This window comes from Taeniopygia guttata, chromosome 6, assembly GCF_048771995.1.
Source record: "Taeniopygia guttata chromosome 6, bTaeGut7.mat, whole genome shotgun sequence".
NCBI lineage: Eukaryota > Metazoa > Chordata > Aves > Passeriformes > Estrildidae > Taeniopygia > Taeniopygia guttata.
In genome coordinates this window covers 23,108,716-23,128,127 of record NC_133031.1, presented here as the reverse complement: position 1 = coordinate 23,128,127, position 19,412 = coordinate 23,108,716, and the positions used below count along the sequence as shown (strand labels likewise).

Sequence of the window (19,412 nt, the reverse complement as noted above, 5' to 3'; positions counted from 1 at the left end):
TTACCACCAAGTGTGGATAACACAGTAGGAGCTGCATGAGTTGCTCAAAAAAACAAAGCGAGAGTGCTCATGACAGAGCCCAGGCCAGGGTTTATTTCCATGGGCACGGGCAGGGGCTGGGTGAGGCTTGCCATGGTCATGCAGGGTCCAGGAGCCACTGGGGCAAGGCTGGGTTGTGGCAGGCCGGGAGCAGCCATCTGTTCAAGGTGATGGGAGCAGCTGTGAGCACAAGGGACCCTGCCAGCCTACACCCAGCTTTCAGGAGATGCTGCTGCCCTGAGGTACTGGGGAATCCAGTTGGGGATGGCAGGGCTCTGCATGGCATCAGTAGGGCATGCTGCTGTCACAACCCTGTGTTGGAGAAGTCAGTTTCACCAATCTCGTCAGAGATGCCTGAAATCCTTGATAGCCACCTGGGCGGCATTGCGTCCTGCTGCTCCCATCACTCCTCCTCCTGCAAGAAAGGAGAAATGGGGAATGCTGGTGTACCTCTTCCACATGCCCCTTTCTTCCTTCTGCAGGCCTCCATGAGGGTCCTAGCTGCCAGCTCTACTCACCAGGGTGGGCTCCACTTCCACACAGGTACAGGCCAGGAACTGGGGACCGGTAGCCAGAGTAGGATGGGACTGGCCGGGTGAAGTACAGCTGGTCCAGAGACATCCCTCCATGGAAGATGTTCTGCCAACAGAGCTTTGTGAGCTAGCTGTGCCTGGCCCAGGCCCGTGTGCCCACTAGCACTGGCACCAGAGCGATGCTCAGAGTTGACTTGACACCCATGGTACCCACTCCACCAGGCAGCCCAAAGATCCTCTCCAGGTCTGGTGGTGTCAGGATGTCCCTGCCAATGACGGATGCCTTGAAGCCTGGGGCATAGTCTTCGATGCAGTCAAACACTGGAGAAAGATGAAGGGACTGCTGGTGGGCAGCCCAGGGGACATGGTAGCAAACCCCTGTGCAGCTCCAGGGCAGCTCTGCCCATGGGTGCTCCTGGGGTCTGTGTGTGCATTTCGTACCCCGGTCTGCATATGCATTTCTGGCCTGCTCGTCCCAGGACTGACCGCCTGCCAGCACGGACGGGGTGTACTGCGTGAAGAGGGACACGACGTGGCAGCCTGGCGGGGCCAGCCCTGGGTCCAGCGCTGAGGGAATGCAGAGCTCGATCATGGGCCTGGGGGAGCAGCACACCAACTGGGCAGGCAGAGGGGGACCCAGCCATTGCACACCTCCTTCCCTAGCATGCTCTGACTGTCATGTCCCTTCCCCAGCGCACCAAGGTGTGCCAGTACAGGCTCCTACCTGCTGGAGGGATGCCCGTGGGCAGCCTCAGTGAATGCCTGATGCAGGAGCTGGGTGCCCTCGCAGTTGAGGTGTATGGAGCACTGGTGGTGGGGCAGGGGCTGGCCGTCGCGGGCATTGGGGGCAGCCAGGAAGCTGGGCAGCCGATCCACTGCCACTGGGCATGGAATGTGGAGATGGAGGAAGTGGAGTGCAGCCTCTTGCTGAGCCTGGCACCAATGTTCCTCCAGCAGGGATGGCAGTGGAAGTGTCCTTGTTGGTACCTACCGTTGATCTTGGTGACAGGTGAGCGTGTGTCAAGCTGCCGGATCCGCTGGACAAAATCCTTCGGCAGCTTCTCCTAGGGTGGGATATACCGGTGCAGAGGCTGGCTGTGAGAGGCAGTGGGAATGGGGCTATTCCAACATGCCAAACCCCACCAGGCCCATGCACTCCATACCTGAGGAATAAGATCCAGAAAGGTGATTTGCGGAGAGGCATTGGACAGCACCAGTTTGCTCCTCACCTCGGTCCCATCCTGCAGCGCGACACCCTGCGCCTCCCCGTCACTGCCCAGCAGCACGTGGCACACTGCCTGGGCACGTGCAGGGGACAAGATTTTACCAAGAGCATCCCTGCTGCCCGCGGGGATGGCCAAGCAGCTTCCCTGTCTCAGACACCCCGTACCTTCTCAGCGAAGATGTGGGCTCCCCGGGCAGTGGCTGCCTGGGCGATGGCCTGGGACAGGGCTCCCATGCCACCTGCCACGTAGCCCCAGGCCCCCCGTCGTCCCTCCAGCTCACCCATGACATGGTGCAACAGCACATACCTGCGGTAGCAGGACCTCAGATTAGCTGCTGGCTGAGGGGATGGATCTGTCCCCTGAATGGGTAGTGAGGATGGTGCCACATCCTCCCCATGGGACCATGCCACCTCATGGGATGTCAACTCAGTTACAGGGAGCACACATGCAGCCAGGACTCAGCCCAGCCCAGGGCCAGAAGTGCCCAAACAGTGAATGAATAAGTGGGGGCCGCTGAGCAGAGCCATATGGCAGGGCTGGGGGCAGCCCCTTGCCCAGCACCAACCCCTGAGGAACCCTCCCTGTGCAGGCAGTGGGAGGGAGAGGCAGGGGGGCAGGGCATGGGGTACTGGTGTGCAGCAGAGCCAAGCACAGACTATGACAGGAGGGGAAGGGTCCCTCACCCACTGCCGGGGGTGTGTGGGCTGGCCATGGCTCCAATCACAGCATCAGTAGCCAGAGTTGCCTTCAGGGGTTCTGACTCAAACCAGTGATCCAGGATCTGGCCCAGGAAAAAGAGAGCATGCCAGGCTTGGGGTGGGGAGCTGCCACAGCATCCTGGCAGGCAGGAGAGGCAGTGGGTGTTTGCATACCACCACTGCCAGCACGCACCTTGGAGATGGGAGCTGTGAGCACCTCGTAGTAGCGGGGCAGCTGCCGCCCCAGTGCCAGCCCTGGGGGTGGAGAGGTGGTGTGAGACCTGCATGGCTGTGCCAGGGCTGGCTACTGGTGCCCAGCTGGGTTTGGAGGTCAGTCAGCGGGACCAAGATGAGCAAGCCTACCAGAGTCTGCCAGCCCAGACTGGGCTCCTGAGGAGGCTCTGCATTGCCCATCCCAGGTGCTGGCAAACACCCCTTGCTGTTGGGGTTCCCTGGCATCCCAGATGTACCTGCCTGCAGCAGGGGCTTCAGGGTTCGCAGGTTCCTGAGCTGCTGGAGCAGGGAACCCTTTCCCAGGACAGCTGTATCCACTGGAGGGGCATCCAGCAGTGGGTCAAGGGCCAACACCATGTGCCCCATGAATGCTTCATACTCAGGGTAGGCCTGGAAGGAGACAGAGGGTGGACAAGGACTGCACCATGGTGGGTGCAATGGATATCCCACCCAGGAGCCTCCCTGCCACTCCAGGGGTAGGGCAGCCCCTCGTGGGTTTTGCTGTGCCAGGTGCATGTCCCTGGTGGTACCTGGGCATCCTTCTGGGAGAACTGAGCAATCTGCTGCTGAGTCTGGGCCATGTCATGTCCCAGCAGAAGCGAGCGAGGGGGGCTCCTGTCCTCCAGCAATGGGGTGAAGGAGTAGGGGTCCCGTGGGAACACCCTCAGACCGTGCCGCTGCAAGACAGGGATGTCCCCACTGCAGGATCCACTCTGCAGAGACAGCGTGGCAGCAGGGTCCCCTTGCTTGCACTCCCCTTGTGAGTTGCCAGCAGCCCAGCAAAGGGTGGGTGCCAGTACCTGCAGCTCCAGATCAGCATAGATTTGTGGTCGCAGCAGGCTGAGCAGATATGATGCCCGTGAGAACTTGAACCCTGGAACATGTGGGGTGGTGGGGAATGTCCACCACCAGGGCTGGCCGGGGCCAGGGGGACAAGGGGCATGCCGGGGTACCTGGCACAATCTCCTCGGTGACGGCTGCGCCGCCCAGCACGTGGCGCTTCTCCAGCACAGCTGTGCGCAGCCCTGCCTGCTGCAGGTAGGCAGCCTGTGGGGAGCACGGCACACACTGCCCATCCCTCCAGCCGGGATGTCACTGCCACTGTGAGCACCCTCTTCCACATGGTGCCCCCCTCACTAGGGAGGGCCTGTGGGAGCCCCAGTCCCATGGACACTGCCACCCTCCCTTGCTCACAGCACATCCCCTTCCCAGTCACTTGCTGTGCCCTGTGGATGGAGGACAGGCAGCACGCCACTCTAGGTACTCACTGCCACCAGCCCGTTGTGCCCTGCAAGAAGAGAGATAAGCAGAGCCCAGTGTTGGTGATGGGCCCACAGCATAGGGCACCCTGCCGTGCCTGGGGCATGGGGCTCTTACAGCCATCCCAATAACAGGCTCTAGACACAGAGATACAGGTGACAAGGAGAATCCTCCCCCAGCCCTACAGCCCTGGCCCTAATGGTGCAGCAGAGGAGGACAGAAGTGCTCAAGGCAGATGCTCCAAGAGTACTCTGTATGCTGGGGGGTTGCAATTTGTGCCAGACCCCTGCGTCGTCCCAAGCATGCGGAGCAGTCTGGAGGTTTGCAATGCGTCCAGCACTACTGTGGTCCCCACCCAGCTGCTCCTGTGCTACCTGCCCTGGGGGGAGGGCAGATGTGGGTCCCACCGGCTGCCCGCAGCTCGACTCTTGCTCCCTTGCTCTGTTACCTGCGCCGATCACCACCGCGTCGTACTCGAGCTGCAGCCGGGCTGGAGCCGCGGCATGGGCCGGGCGCGCTCCTGGCGGCCCCAGGGACAGGTACGAGCCCTGCGGCCGGCGGGACCAGCGGACCCGCCTCAGCCCGCCCCGAAGCCCGGCCGCCACCGCCCCGCAGCCTCCGGCCATGCCGCCCCGCGTCCCGCAGCCGGGACTTTGCTTTCCCGGCGGAACTTTTCCAGGGCTTCCGGGCACAGGGGGGGACGGGGGGCCGGGGCAGGGACCGCCCTGAGGAGGCGGAGAGGCCGGTCCGGAGCGGGGCGGGTGATGGGCGCTGCCGCTGTCCGCAGCTCGGCCGGGGCTTGCAGCGGGGCCGGAGAGGAGCCCCAGGGCTGAGGAGGGGTCAGATCCCGCCTGGGCTCAGCAGGAGCTCCCCAGGCTGTACTCCAGGAAGGTGCTGAGCAGGCTGGCGGGGGCCTGAGGGCCCCCTCGCCCATCTCCCGCTGTGCTCCGGGGATGAGCCAGAGGCACGTGGCTGGGCTGATGGGCCAAGCACGGCAGGACAGAGGGAATTTGGACCCCAAGCACAGCCCTGAAAGCAGCAGGAAAAGGAGCAGTTTGGGCATGTGCTTGGCTTTGAGTCCAGAACTACTGCTCAGAAGGGCAAATTCCAGCTCAGCAGGATGGGGCAAAGGCGCCGTTATGGTCCAGTGCTCTCTGAATTGCTGTCCCCAGCTCCAGCGAGTGGCATGGGAGCAACAAGGGGCAGTGGCTACCTGAGTCCCTTGGGGCTGGCCCCATTCCCAGCTGTACTTGAGGTTTGGAGTGCACTGAGCCCAGACGTGCCTGGGAAACACATAACAGTGAGGATTTACTCGCTGTTCCCAGCTAAGCTCAGAGCTGTGGCTAACTGGTGCCTGGGTGTGGGGAAGGGGGTGCAGGATGGGCTGTATCTCCCCAGAGCCTGGCAAACCTCTGAGGGCCGTGCACCCCACATTTGGGGGTGACGGGGAAGGGAGATGCACCCTAGACCATTGCTCCAGTCAGGTTTGGCTAGGCTGTCTTGATCTCTGGCCAAAGCCTGGCAGCAATGCCAAGCTAACATTATAAATCCTGCTCTGGAAATGTACTTTTCAGCAAGACAGTGATTTGCTAACAACCTCTCGCCCCCCCCCCCCTCTCTCTGTCCCCTGAGGCTGCTGGGTGGCAGTGAAAACCATGGGGAATGGGAAAAGGGACAGTGCCAGCCCTGGCCAGGCTGAAGGATGGGAAGGTTGCCTGTCTCTGCCTACAGGCACAACCCACGGAATGGCACACAGACACTGAGAAAGCAGCCCAGGCTGTGGGAACACCCACACACCCAACTTTAATCCCTGCCCCAAGGTGGCTGGAGGCTGCTCAGAGCAGAGGGATGCGGGATGGCTCCCAGAGGCGCCGGGCCAAGTCATAGGCCTGCTGGACCACGAGCTCGGAGGGGATGATGCCCAGGTGCACAGTCAGCAGCTCATAGCACTTCACTACCTCTGCCTGGTGGTTCTTGCTGTAATAACGCAGCAGCTTCCTGAGGAGGAGAAGACAGGGGCTTATCAGGTACAGTGCATGCAGGCAACCCCTTTCTAATGACCTTCCCTCTATAAAGCACTTTGCAAGGACACAGCAAAACCATTGGCACCAGGCTGGGAGATGGGCTGGTGCAACTCCAGTGACACCACAACACTGGCATCCTGGCATCACTCACAGGGACCTGTGTGCCATCACAGCTTTGAGCCCTGGTGCCAAATCATAGGGCTGGCAATTGCACACCTGTAGTAGTCCCCTGCAAGCATCCCAATGGGAGCAGAATCATCAGAAAGGACTGGTATCTCCATCACCTCCAGCTTGTAGCCCTGGGGAGAAATGACAGCAGACAGCAGGAGCTGGGGTGGGACCACCAAGCAGTCAGAGCTGGCTAGGCCTACAGCCTGCTCCCTGCCCCAGGGAAAGAGGGCTCAACCCCTTCCTGGCCCCACATACCATCTCATTCTCAAACCAGAGGAAATAGGAGCAGCAGTAGTCGCCATCCTGCAGCACCAGTGTTGTATAGCCCTTCTGTAGGTATCGCCGGGCCAGTGTGATCAGGGACCAGACCTGGGGCACAAGGGGCACCTGAAGCCTGAGCAAAACCCCTCCAATTTCCACCCTCTTCTGCGGTTCCCATCCCATGAGCAGTACCTTTTTCTTGATGAAAGTAGCCAGGGGACCCTTGCCCAGCTCTGAACTAGACTTCTCTGTCACACTGAGTGATGGTGCCATCATTTGTCCAGCTGTGCGGTCCACATAGATGAAGTGCACCAGACCAGGGAAGTCCTCCAGGTATGTGGGATGGGTTAAGGGTGTCCAACAACTTTGGTGCCCTTCCAGGACAGTTCCTGAGCCTCAGGGAAACCACCTTTGCCCATTACATTCCTCCCCTTGATCCTGGTGCCAGGGGACAGGGTCCCACTCCCGCATCTGCTACCCCCTTAGGGACACCCCGTTGCCAGGCTGGGTCCCCACTGCAGAGATGGGTATGACACCATGGTGATATTGCGCCTGCTCTTCACCAGCAGGAAGTCCCGCCAGTCCAGCAGCTTCTCCCTGCCGAGAAGAGGCACGGTGAGAGGCCAGGACCCACCAGCCCCAGCACAGCTGGGTGTGGGGCAGCCCCCTGGCAAGGCTGACCATCCCCTGCACTCACCTCATCAATTTCTGAGCACAGTCCCGCAGCCCTTGGGACAGGCTGTGGCCAGCAGAGGTCAGGAAGAGCTGGCGGTACACGGAGCAGAGCTGCCGCTTCACATTGGCCACTGACTGCAGCAGCCTGAGCCAGGGGACACAGACAGTGCTCAGTTTGGACACTGGGTCCCCAGCACTGCAGAGACAGCTGTGCTGGTCCCCAGGCTGGGAAAGGTCCCTGCCTGTCCCAGAGACTTTCCCTGGCTTCCCCCTACTCACTCTAGGGAGCTCCCAGGCTCACTCCGTGAAAAGATCTTGTTCTTGAAGTCCAACCAGGTGTTCTGCAACTAGAAAGACAGGACTATGTCAGGCTGTGGAGAAAACAGGACAGGGTCCTCATGTTCCCACTCCTACCTGGATGTCCTGTCCACTCAACTTCTTTACAAATTTGTCCATGCGCTGCCGCAGCTCAGCGAGGAATGGGTAGGAGCGTGTGACTCCCACCTCTGGTCCCTCTTCCAGCTTCTTCTCCAGCACCAAGAAACCATCCAGCAGTTGGTACAAGGTGATGGCCACCTGGGTCATGGGGCCCTGCCAAGGAAAGGAGAGGTGTGTCAGGCAGGACCCAGTCCCACATAGCGTCCCTCACCTCAGAGGCAGCTCACCTTGGTCAGTAGCACAAGGGAGATGCCTGGCCAGAGCGGGAGGCAGTGCATGGTGTGTGGCAGCAAGGGGCAGTAACCTTCCCGCAGGCTGGCATCCAGAAAGATCCTTCTGGGGTTTGAAGCTTCAGGGACCAGAGGCCCCAAGGTCTGGAGCAAGTCCTCTGCCATCTGGGAAGATAGGGGAGATACTCAGTCCCCTGTAGGGATGAGACAGCTCACACCAAGAATGCTCTGTAGGGATGTAGCATTGCCTTGAAAGCTGCAACCAGGCAAGACAGAACCAAAAGAGCTGGAGGGGCCAGGTAGGAAAAGATCAGCAGTGAGGAAAGTGCCCAGGGACCCCAAAGGGGCAGCAGAGAAGAAGACTGTTGCAAAGACAAAGTTTGCAAATGCCTTAAACAGAGGCCAGTGTTTGCTGCAGTGTGTGAGGTGTTGCAGCATCCATCAGGGAAGCAGCCCAGAAAGCCCAATAGCAGCAGAGGGAGACACTGGTCTGAGGCAGCCCTGCTCCCTCTCTGCTGACAACTCGTTGTAAGCAATGCCTCAGAGAAGGAGATCAGAGCTGTCACAATTATGCACAACATGAGGGACACAGGACACCCACAGCTGTAGCACAGCAAGAGACGAGTGACGAGGACTGGAATCTGCAAAGGGCACCGGGACAGGCTGGTGAGGTGTGGAGCTGGAAGGTGTTGCAGGACTCTCTGCTCACCTGGACATCTGCAGTATCCACCTCCCCGAGGCTCAGCATCTCAGCACCCTCTGACCAGCTCTCACTGCCTGCAGAGAACACGGCAGGGCACCCTTCCAGCCCCCCTCAGAGCCCTGGGGCCTCGGCAGGCCTGGGGGTGTGGGGCACGGCTGCTGCCCAACTGGGCACTCACCTGTACTGTGCCCGCCTGGCGAGGGCTCAGGTGTGTAGTACACCTCAGGCACAGAGAGATCATCTGTGTCCTGCCAGCAAAAACAAATGGGTCAGCGATAGCAGCGATACAGGCAGCCCTCCCAGCAATCCCACCCTGCAACTCCTGATATCAAGGACTCACTTGGTCATCCGAGTCCTTCTCTGCAGCTCCATGGGAGCCAGGGCCACTCACAGGAATGCTCTCACTTCTCTTGGGTCCCTGAGGAAGAACATTCCCTGCTGTGGCCTTTCAAAAAGCGAGAAAAAACCCCTAAGCCCCAACTGTCAAGGCATCACCCCATTGGAGCACCCTGACTTGCTGCACCCCCAGTCCTGCTCTGGAGCACCTGTGGGCCAAGCTCCTCCTCAGCACTCTGACTGGGGTACAGGTCCTGAACCAGGAGGATGAGGACAAGCAGGTCGGCAGGACGGATGGAGCTGGCGTTGCGGCTGCAGGCCAGAGGAGGAACAGGTCAGCTGGGAGGACAAATGGCTGCCCTGGGGAGGATGGTGGGGCTGGGCACACCTGGAGTAGAAGGCCAGCAGCTTGGTGTGTACCAGGAGGAAGGCATGGCCCACTTCATCCCCGCCACGCTCAGGGCTGGCGTTGATGTACTGTACCACTTGTCGCTCCAGGAACTCGATGCACTGCTCACACAGCTGAGGATGGATCAGCCGCTCCACGGCCTGAGGTGCAGGAGGAGGGCAGGCTGCTGAGCTCCCTCAGCACAGCCTTACAGTCCTAGGGGCAGGTCTGAGCTTCCACTGCTCCAGGGAGCTGCCCGAAAGTCCCCAGCCTACTGCCTTTTCCCACATCCTGGGACTCCACGCAGCCTCCCACCCCTGGAACACCCCAAAAGTGAGGGACAGCCCAGAGCATTGGTACCTCCACTGCAAAGCTCTGGTCCTCCTCCCGCAGGTGGCTGTAGGTCTCCAGCAGGCCCCGCAGCAGGCTCCACACACGCTCCCGCTGCTCTGAATCAGCCGGCCGCAGCCTGCAGCCATCACAAGAGTGTAACTCATAGGTGGCTGTCACCTCCCCGCGTGGGACGGACACACCAAAACCCAGCTCCCCGCGTGGGACGGACCCCAAAACCCAGCTGCAGCCCAGCAAAGGGAGGGTTCCAGCTGGAAACACACACTCCCACCCCCCGGTGCTGCAAGAAGGCAGCTCAGAGCAGCCACCCCAGCAACCCGACATGCCTCCCCGTGCCGGTGGCTGTGCCTGCTCACTCCTTGCGGATGAGGTGCGAGTCGAGCGTGACGAGGCCACAGTGAGCCTCCACCAAGCGCCGCAGCACGAAGAGCGTCCGGCGCAGGTCGTCCTCGCTCTGCGTCCCGTCGCCGTTCACTGCGATGTACAGGCAGTCCCCGAACTGCAACCGGCAGCGGGGTCAAGCGGGGGCCGCCCGGGGGTCCCTGGTCCCCGGTGCCGGTCCTACCATGTGCAGGACGTGGAGGTGCCGCCCACCCTCGGTGGCGAAGCAGGTATAGGTGTCGGAGAGCTTCTCCAGCAGCGCGGCGCAGGAGATGATGAGGGGGGCGAAGAGGGTGTTGAGGCTGTCCTCCAGCGCCGGGCCCTGCGCCACACTCTCCCGGTCAGCCGCGCACCCCATGCTCACGCACCCGCTCCCGCACCCGCACCCGCGCCGCCCGTCCCGCCCCACCTGCCCGGCGTGGGACGGCCGCAGCCGGCGGAGGAAGGCGGCATCGGCCCAGTAGAAGAGCAGCTCGGCCGCAGTGCTGGCGATCAGGACGCAGCGCATGGCCCGCGGCCGGGGGGACACCGGGACCGGGACACCGGGACCGAGCGGCTCCGGGACCGGGCGGCTCCACCCGCCCCGCGCCGCTTCCTGCTCCGCCGCGCGTGACCGCCGCGCCCACGCGCGCAGCGCCCCCGGCGGCCCGGCGCGGCACCGCACCGTGTGACAGCGGCAGCGGCACGGCACCGTGTGACAGCGGCACGGCACCGTGTGACAGCGACAGCGGCTCCGCACCGTGTGACAGCGGTACCGCACCGTGTGACAGCGGCACCGCACCGTGTGACAGCGACAGCGGCACCGCACCGTCTGACAGCGGCACCGCACCGTGTGACAGAGACACCGCACCGTGTGACAGCGGTACCGCACCGTGTGACAGCGGTACCGCACCGTGTAACAGAGACACCGCACCGTGTGACAGAGACAGCGGCTCCGCACCGTGTGACCGCGGCACCGCACCGTGTGACAGCGACACCGCACCGTGTGACAGCGGTACCGTGTGACCGCGGCTCCGCACCGTGTGACAGCGGCTCCGCACCGTGTGACAGCGACACCGCACCGTGTGACAGCGGCACCGCACCTCTCCCGCCCGTCCGGCTCGGCGGGGTCCGGCCCGGCCCAGCCCGCGGCGGACAGAAGACGCCGGCGCGGTTGAGAGCCCAACTTTATTACACCTCCGGTAGCGCCTGGGCGCGTCGCAGCTGCTCCTCCCTGCCCGCGACACCGCCACTCTCCCGGGCAGGACACGGTCCCGGCCCGCCGCTCCGCCCCTCTCCGCTCCGGGATGTATAATTTAATTATCAACACTTCCCGCCGCGGAGCCCGAGCTCGCCCGCACGGGGCGGGCCCGGCGCGCCCTCCCCTGCCCCGCCCCGCCCCGCCCGGTGCAGCCCCGGCGGGCCCGGCCGGCATCCCGGCGGCAGTAGAGGGAGCTGCTTCCATGCGCTTGCTGCACCGGAGCACTGCCCGCCGCCGGGGAGGGGGTCCGGCTGCTGCAGGGGTCATCCCGAGGGGCAGCGGGACCAGGGGGTCGGGGAGGGTGCTTGTCCCGGGTTATACCGGGGCTCAGCGTCGCAACCCTCCCTGCAGCCAGTGGGCACCAGGGCCCGGGTCCTCGCAGCTCACAGGACGGAGGATGGCAGGCCCTGCAAATTGGCTGTGGCACTGCTCTGGCGGGATGGTGGCCAGGCATGTGGAGCTCTGCGGTCACAGGGCAGGGTGGTCCCAAGGTGGAGGACATCCTGGGGGTGAGGATGAGGGCATGGCGTGGAGCTGCCCAACACGGCCCCACGACGAGGCTGCGTGGGTTGCCAAGGAGGCAGCGTGACCTGGGCAGTGCACAGGGGCAGGAGCGGGGCTGGCCAGTCCATTGTGGGCCCCAGGCTATCGGTACCGACAGGCCAGCGCATTCACATTCTTCACCACGTAGAAGCTCATAGTCAGCGGGGGGATGACGAGGGTGCGGCCGGCCCGCAGCGGGCGCGGCTTCAGCTCGGGGAGAGTCCCGTCATCCACCATGGCCAGCGGCTGCCCGTTGAGCTGGACCGACCTGTGGGACCAGGAGAGGGTCAGCGCAGTGGCACTGAGCATGGGACAGTGGTGGCAGTCCCAGCCACCAGCATGAAACTTACTTGGAGTGGAGCCCGTCCTTGCCATAGGGCTGCAGCAGGTACTGGTGGACAATCTTATCCCGCAGCGTCCCTGCCAGCTTGATTTTCTTCCGGGAGCGATGCAGGTTGATGATGTAAAGGGTGATGGATCCCCGGACATAGTTGTGACTACAGAGGGGAGAGTGGGAGATGAGGGCTGCACTGCCATGTCCTCAGGGAGCATTGCCTCCAAGAAGGGGCTTGGGGGTCTCTGTAAGGACCGGCCTGGTGCAGGTATCCCGATTCACTATCCTGCTGCCCCTCCACAGGGAGATGCCACCTTCCCATCATGAAGCCTGGTTCTGAGGTGACACCTTTCAAGCCCCCCTCTTCAGCCAGCAGTGACACGGCACAAGAGGATGCTGCCACGGTGTCCAGAGTGGAGGTGGCCAAGGACAGAGTGTCAGTCCCACGATGGCCCCCGTTTCCCGCTCCCACAGCCTTGCAAGGAGGAGGCTGAGAACGGAGGGGAGCTCTGTGCATGAGTGGCGTCTGCCCCTGCCACCCCGGGCACCTGACAGACAGGTCCAGACACTGAGCCTCTGTCCCTGCCTAATCAGACAGCCCCAAACAAAGGCTATAAAGCACTTTGCACCTGTCAGTTACTAGACAAGGTTTCCTACCGAGCTGGAGGCATGTTGAAAGCATCTGGACTGTGTAAAGAAACAGTCTCTCCTCCTCCACAATAGCAACTTGTGTCCGCGGAGGAGGTGGCCGCCCCCCCGGCTGGCTGAGGTGCTTTCAAAGACCTTATCAGCGAAACAATAACCAGGCCAGGCTCCACGGCAGCGCGGCCCGGCGGGTAACCCGAGCGAGCGGGGCCCCTCGTGTGAAATGCACTCCCTTGATCTCCGCTGCCCAGGCTGCCCGCCGGCCAGCGCCGCTCCCGGCCCGCCCCGTTCCCAGGCACGGGCTGGCCGCGACTTTCAGCGGGGGCATCGCCGCTCCCGCGCTCTCCCTTCGCTGTGACAGCGGCCAGAGCAGGACCCGAGTGGATATCCTGGGAAGCCAAGGTGCCCCAGCGTGTCCTTGTTGGCCCCCATCCCCTGGGGGTACCGCTTACCCCACCCTGTAACCCTCAGCCTCGCTCCACTTACTTGTGGTAGCTGGTGCAGTGGGCATAAATCCGGAGCTTGTCGCGAATGACCCTGCCGGGCCGGGGCTTCCTCTGCAGACCGGCCACGTGGATCGCCAGCACCTTGGGACCAATGAGGCGCTTGTAAAGCAGGGACAGCCAGTAGTCCTGGGGGGCAGAGGGGACGGTCAGCAGCACGACAGCCCCCCCTACTCACAGAGGGCGTGGGCAGGAAAGGCTGGCCCCCCTGCTTGCAGCCCAGCAAAATTATGGCTGTTGGGGAGAAAATGTTGTGTGCCAGATGTCTGCCTTGGGGATGAGCTTTTTTTCGTGCAGTCCAAGCCATAATGGCATGGATGTTCCCAGGAAAGGGATTCAGGGAGGAATACATTGCCCATGCTGAGAGACATGGGTACACCCTAAAGGAGCTCAGATCTTGGCTGGGTTGCAGAGCATGGGAAGCAGCACGAGCACCATCACACACACCCATGGACCAACACTTAACCATGCTGTGGACCTGTACACCAGCTCCAGCTGATGCACACAGGGTTCTGATGTCTCTGGAGCAGGCTCTTGCACCACTCTCCACACAGAGCTGGAGCACATCAGAGCTCTCCCCTTCTCTTTGTCTCTATTCGTGGTTCACTGGCTTTTGGGACTGCTGAGGGTGCTCAGCTTCCCAGAGCCATTTCTCCCGTTTTAAAGTCTCCTGAGGAGCATGGGGAAGCCAAGCTCAAGAAAGAGGAAATGCTTAGACCCTACACACATGCAAAAGTGATGCAGCCTTAATTACGTCACCACACACTACTTTTTCCCGCAGGGCAGGGCCTTGCACAGTGTGCAGGATGGGCCCCAAGCCCCGGGGAGGGAGGTGAGGCTGTGCGGTGACGGAGGCTGGCAGGGCCCCCCCTCATCCGCTGCAGGAGCTGGGAGGTGTGTGGTAAATGAAGCAGGGTTGTGGGAAGGGAAAGGGCAGGCTCAGGCCCTCGCCTGCTGTTCTGCAGGATGGGGCTCTGGCCCCACTGCTGCTCCAGGCACACCAGGTGATGCTGGGGAGATGGAGCCTCTCGCCCTGCTTCTCTGAGTGCTGCCTGTGGGTGCTGAGGCACCTTCACACACATAAGCACTCTGGATAAACACTCTCTGAACAGCCCAGAGTGGATATCCTAGAAGGGCCATGTGCCCCAGGGCAATTGGGATGATCCCCCCTCCCCGATGGCAATGTGTAACCTTCAGCAGTGATGGTCACACTAGCACCAGGGGCTGCTCTGCCTGTCAGGGCTGACCCGCATAGTGAGGAGGAAATGGGTACTGAACAAGCACCTCGTGGCTCTGCACAGTGCCTGGGAGGGGCAAGGAAAGCCCTGCATGGTCAGGATAGTGTGATGAAGGGCTCTTGCATCCCAGAAGGGCATGTGGTTGGGAATGGGGTCTCCAGGCCCCCAGGATGCAGGGCAGAATGGGCAGGTGGAAGTGCAGATACCTCATATAGACTGAGTTATCCATCCTGTGCGTGGGGAGCCCTCCCACAGCCCCTGATTAACATGCATTTTGGGTAAAGAGGTCAGCATATAAAGCCGAGCAGCGGGGCACCAGTGACCAGCACAAGGCAAAAACCCACCAGCCAGATTGAACTGCCAGCCCCATGCTCTTTCCAGCTCAGCAGAAGCTGATCTGTTCCATCAGCACTTAGCTGGTCTGGCAAAGATAGATCCAGACACACTTCTCACTTTCTGGGCAAGATTTTGGCATAATGCTGGAGGAAAAGCCACATTCTGTTCTCCTCTTGCTACTCCCAGCCAAAACCACGGGGCTTTGTGCCACACCAGCCTGGTAACTGCTTCCTCTGGAAACTCTGGGCCCCAAAGGAGATGTGAGTGTGAAGGAAGAGGCTTGTGTAGCCTGAGACAGCTCAGCCACAAGGCCAAAGTTCCCAGGGAGAAGGAGCTGCAGTTGTTCAATGCCGCTGATGTGTGCTATCAGTGAGGCCATGCCTCTGTCCCTGACCCTGCTGGCTGCTCGGGCTGCCCTGCAGCCTGAGGATGTCCCTGCCTGCACCAAGCTTCTGTGGGAAGCAGTGCCAGCCTGTGCTGTTTAGGCTCACAGGAGGCAGGAGAAACGGTACTGCTGCCTCTCTGGCAAGCCACCCTGATTAGCAGTCATTAGATGAGCAACTTCTTGAGTTTGCAGTGAAGACAAAGAAAAGCACAGACTTCAGTGTTTAGCCCCATGGTCACACATTAAAACTAAGTTTTGTATCCTGAGCTACCTGTCAGCTCAGGCTTTTAGGTCTCTAGAAGCCCTTTGGGGGTTTCTCATCTCCTCTCTGTATTTCCACTGATGAGATGCTGCTTTCACCCACAAGTTACAGAAGTGATGGAGAATTCTCAGACACAGAATTTCCATGAGGATCTCCAGAGCTGCTCTGCAGGAGGCTCTCAATGGTCTTGCCTCCATGGTGAGCTGGGAACCTCCAGCCTCCCTCTGGGCTGGGTGTTCCCCAGGGATTTGCTGCTTTGACATCAGTGTCCCTCCACTCTCAAGGCAGCAGCAAGGTTTGTAATGTGGGGGTCCTGAGAGCCTGCCCAGCCCCATGAGCTGCCCCAGCTGCTGCTAAATTTCATATCTCAGCACCTGCTCTTCCCAAGGGTTCTCTGAACAACCCTGCAGAGCTGCGGGCATTGAGCCCCAAGCTCCTGCCATGATGGTTCATGGGCAGAGCTGTGCCATTCAGCATCTCCCAAGCTGGGCACAAGGACAGATGATTGTCTCTACTAAGTGTTGGCTATGTTTTGTGAGCTTCTGGCCCAGTTAAGAGTACACAGCTTTTCTGAGAAAAGCCATGCAGGTGCCATGGGATGGGTAGTACAGTCAGCAGTGATTTAAGGTGAGCTGTTCTGCAGAGTATGAGGTGATCACAGCTGAGTGTGCAGTATTTCAGCACAGTCAGTGCCTCCAGGGCAGTGCAGAGACCACTGTGTCCCTCTAACATCTGCAGGAGGTGAGGGGAGAGCAGTGCTTTTACCTTGCCTTGCTGGCAAAGCTAGCTCCAAAGTCTCAGTTTCAAAAAGGATGTGAAAATAGCAAAGAGAGTTCAAAGGAGGGCCAAAAAATTGACCTGGGGTTGAAAAAGGAGTTGTCAGCACTGGCCTCAAGGCACTCGAGCCCTTCAGCTCCCTGCAGGGAAGCACTGAAGACAGCTGCAGCTTTTCGCATCATCGCAAATCCACTTGTGTGAGGGGCCAAAATCATGTTATTTGCAATAAATTACCAGGACCTGGTGACACCAAGCACTTGGATGATGAATTACACACACACACACCTAGCATGACTGAAACCAACCTCCTGAGGGCAGACACTTTCCCAAGCTGGGCTGGTGCTCCAGGGCTGCTCCATCCACTAGCATGAGTGAACTCCAGCTAAAATCACACCAGGGCTGCTGGGCTTCCTAGAGCTACCAGCTCCTGTTCAGATGGGATCAGCTTGGGAAATAGTTGCTCTTGAAACCCAGCTGCAACCAGGGTGGCTTTTCCACTGACCAGTGACATCTTCCTCAGCCCCAACAGCAGCTGGCACCCGCTCCTATGTGGCACACTGTGCAAGCAAGTTCCCCAGGCTGGCAGTGCCCACATACCCCTTGTAAAGATGTGCAGTGTGGTGCTGGACATCCTGTCAGGGGCAGCCTCAGCGATGTCAAGGGAGACAGGTTGCTCCAACCAGTGCAACTGCAGAAAGGATTTGTCTTTTGGAGTCACAGAAAACTCCTGTTGTGAGGGCTGGGCCAGCAATACGGCTGCAGCAGTAGAGGAGGGATAGCAGAGAAGAATCTGGTTTGTTATTAGTCCCAAGGGAATCGAGGGATCTTTCTCGGTTTAATTACTTTGCAGACCCATCAAGCAGTACTGCAGGTGAGGAGCACCTGAAGGCAGAGCCTTCCTGTGCCTCAGGAGGTCTCCTGTCTGGGATTCCTGATTTGTGGGCAGGAGGGGAGCTTGTGTTGAGTGAGCTGATGTGCAGAGCTCAGGGACCCTCATCTTCTGAGCCCCATGGGGACAGTGAAGATGTACAAGCTTTCCATTAGAGAGGGAAAGCCCAGAGGGTCCTACCTGATCTCTTTGCACAGTTTACTTCATTACAGAAGTTTTAGAGACCTCAGCTTTTGGAAACAAGCTTGATTAGCCAGACCCTCCTGTCTGCAGAGCCATCAGAAGTGCAGGAATTATCCCCGCGCTCTCTCCTAGAGACAAGAAAGCAGCTCTGCTGCCCACCTGCATTTGTTCAGCTCTGTGCCCTCCATGTTTGAGAAGATGTTTCCATAACCAGAAAACCAGAGTAAAAGAGCCATAGCCCTTTAGTCTCCTGGGAACTGTAACCAGCAAAGGCAGCTGAATTTCAAAAGAGTAGGCTGTGAGCCCGTGGTGCACAACCTCCTCTTGCTGGGGCTGCCAGGGCTTTATGTTCCCAAGTCACCAGCAGCATCAGCTGGCTGCTGCTCACCATATTCCACGTTTTATTGCTTCTTCCTACTTCTGAAGCTGTCCAAGTTCTTCCCCTGTGCCTTATGCACACTCGAGTTTCAATAGAGTTACAGAGAGCCCCAGTCCTGCACCTTCATCTGCATTATTCCACAGTCCAGGCAACCTGTGTGGAGATAAGGGCTGGCTGGGCTGAACACCACAGGACAGAGAGCTCTGCTCTTTCATCCCTTTGTTGAGCCTGATGGCTTGTTTTTGACAAAAGCATCCTACAGAAAAGTACTGATTGTGGTTGTGAAGTCTTGGAGGGATGGAGAAGCTGCCACTTTCCAAAGAGCCTTTTCCAGCAGTTACATATCCACACTGTTAATTCCACTCCTTATTTTTGTCTTGAATTTGTCTGGCTTCAGCTTCCAACCAGTGGTTCTTGTTCTTTCTTTTTCCACTAGATTAAAGAGATTCTCAGCATCCAAAGCTTTCTCCCTGTGGAGGTCCTTACATCCTGTTCAAGCCATAGCTGCTTGTTCCTCCAGCAAGGCTGGATAATGCTGCTTTTAACATTATCCCTGAGTTTTATGTGCTTCTTAAGTGGGAGTTTAAGGTTTTCTCAGCCAAGCCCTTTGCAAGGTCCTGTGACAAGTAGAGTGGGGCAGAGCCTCATCCTGCAGGGAACAACATTTTCTGAAGTCAAAACCATCAGCTTCAGGCACTAATGCTACCTTCATGAGCTCTCATGTTTCCACCCTCAGGGACATGATCTGGTTGCTGTTTTGTGTATGTCCCCTCTTATATGAAGGTTGTGGAGAACTGAGCAATCTCTTACAACATTTGTTGCTGCATTGGGGAGTCTGTGAGTGAGCACCACAGGGGACACTCCAGAGACAGTCTATGAATGGGGAACAAGGCTCCTTCTAGCCCCAAACAAGGGGGCTTCAAGTGGACTGGCCTGCCAGAGGCAGCAGCAGGGGAGGAGGCAGCAGGCAGAGATGCAGCAGGAAGGGGCCCCTTGCCTCTTCCCCCTGCTCTGCCCCTGCTGGGCAGGTCAGACCTTTGCTTTGATCCAGACACCTCCGCCCATGAAAGGAACGGCCGGTGCTGACCAATCCCTTTTTTGGCTGAGGCCACATCCCTGCAGGTGCCCCACCAGAGCCCTCTGAAACTGCTGCCGTCTCTGCCTGGGCATCTGTTGCTTTCGCTGTGCTGATCCTCTTCCTTCCTGCTAACGGCTGCAAATGCCTCATCTCACACCGCTCTTTCCTGCCTTGCCTTAAGCCTTTACATCTTCCTGCAGCCTTCTCCTCAAGCAAGTGTCTTCAGCAAAATTCCTACTGTGGGAGTGGCAGCCACAGGAATTGCTCCCAGGCATCAGTGGCACTGAGGGGACAGCCTGCCCAGGAAACAGGAATGTGCTGAGTAGGACGTGACCCCTGCCTACTGCCCATCACAGCCTGCCTCCAGCCAGTGGCCTCCCCACCTTCTTGGGATCTGAGCAGATGGAGAAACAGCCAAATCTCTCTTTTGTCATCACCTCTCCCTAACAGGGTCCAGGCGATGCAGGCTACAGGAAGGGAACGGAGTTGCCAGATCAGAGGGCTTGGAAACCAAATGCAATTTCTCTGTTTCCTGTTCTTCCAGAACACCAATCTACTCTGGGAATGGTCTTTCTGTCCCACCTCATTCACAGCCCTGGGTTGGCTCTGTGACCAAGCTAAGCAGGTTTAGCACTAGCATGGTGCCTCTGGGAGATGTGAGCCATGGCTGTG

General features: G+C 59.6%; 3 protein-coding genes across 7 annotated transcripts in view; all 3 read right to left on the bottom strand.

The window, feature by feature from the left end:
* Nucleotides 1-64: 64 nt before the first annotated feature.
* Nucleotides 65-5,620, bottom strand: PYROXD2 (pyridine nucleotide-disulphide oxidoreductase domain 2). 2 transcript variants are annotated; one of them, XM_072931168.1, is made up of 16 exons: nt 4,439-5,620; nt 3,999-4,018; nt 3,684-3,777; nt 3,531-3,604; nt 3,261-3,407; nt 2,967-3,120; nt 2,690-2,751; nt 2,482-2,579; nt 1,963-2,104; nt 1,736-1,870; nt 1,564-1,636; nt 1,297-1,453; nt 1,014-1,168; nt 783-893; nt 558-678; nt 65-454 (listed from the first exon to the last, which is right to left on the bottom strand). In XM_072931168.1, exons 1-16 carry the CDS (start codon nt 4,614-4,616, stop codon nt 325-327), a joined length of 1,851 nt encoding a protein of 616 aa, XP_072787269.1. In that variant the 5' UTR covers nt 4,617-5,620; the 3' UTR covers nt 65-324. The 2 variants fall into 2 exon arrangements, with proteins under 2 accessions (XP_072787269.1, XP_030132070.4); XM_030276210.4 differs by having other exon boundaries at nt 787-893.
* Nucleotides 5,621-5,755: 135 nt separating this feature from the next.
* Nucleotides 5,756-10,584, bottom strand: HPS1 (HPS1 biogenesis of lysosomal organelles complex 3 subunit 1). Its single transcript, XM_072931167.1, has 18 exons — nt 10,358-10,584; nt 10,133-10,270; nt 9,924-10,066; nt 9,577-9,685; nt 9,217-9,377; nt 9,038-9,140; nt 8,833-8,937; nt 8,671-8,740; nt 8,499-8,566; nt 7,787-7,954; nt 7,536-7,712; nt 7,401-7,468; nt 7,144-7,266; nt 6,979-7,043; nt 6,639-6,784; nt 6,441-6,554; nt 6,231-6,313; nt 5,756-5,988 (listed from the first exon to the last, which is right to left on the bottom strand). The coding sequence occupies exons 1-18, from the start codon at nt 10,454-10,456 to the stop codon at nt 5,826-5,828; spliced, it is 2,103 nt and encodes a 700-aa protein (XP_072787268.1). The 5' UTR covers nt 10,457-10,584; the 3' UTR covers nt 5,756-5,825.
* A 517-nt stretch (nt 10,585-11,101) lies between these two features.
* Nucleotides 11,102-19,412, bottom strand: part of HPSE2 (heparanase 2 (inactive)) — a 107,180-nt gene continuing 98,869 nt past the window's right edge. For 3 of the 4 annotated variants that reach the window (XM_030276203.4, XM_030276205.4, XM_072931169.1), the window contains 3 exons: nt 13,197-13,342; nt 12,082-12,228; nt 11,102-11,999 (listed from right to left, as the gene is read on the bottom strand). In XM_030276203.4, coding sequence (XP_030132063.1) covers nt 11,834-11,999; nt 12,082-12,228; nt 13,197-13,342 — 459 coding nt within the window. In that variant the 3' untranslated portion in view covers nt 11,102-11,833. The remainder of the gene's footprint in view (nt 12,000-12,081; nt 12,229-13,196; nt 13,343-19,412) is intronic. The other variant, XM_030276204.4, reaches the window with a different exon arrangement.

Bases quoted from the DNA above. Each gene is read 5' to 3' on its own strand.
- PYROXD2 (XM_072931168.1), bottom strand. From the start codon at position 4,616: ATGGCCGGAGGCTGCGGGGCGGTGGCGGCCGGGCTTCGGGGCGGGCTG. The intron at 2,105-2,481 runs GTGAGGGACCCT...CTGCTACCGCAG, and splicing joins CCACACACCCCCGGCAGTGG to GTATGTGCTGTTGCACCATG. The intron at 1,454-1,563 runs GTAGGTACCAAC...TTCCATGCCCAG, and splicing joins ACCTGTCACCAAGATCAACG to TGGCAGTGGATCGGCTGCCC.
- HPS1 (XM_072931167.1), bottom strand. From the start codon at position 10,456: ATGCGCTGCGTCCTGATCGCCAGCACTGCGGCCGAGCTGCTCTTCTAC. The intron at 9,686-9,923 runs GTGAGCAGGCAC...TGATGGCTGCAG, and splicing joins TCGCACCTCATCCGCAAGGA to GCTGCGGCCGGCTGATTCAG. The intron at 7,713-7,786 runs GTGAGCTGCCTC...TTTCCTTGGCAG, and splicing joins CCCTTGTGCTACTGACCAAG to GGCCCCATGACCCAGGTGGC.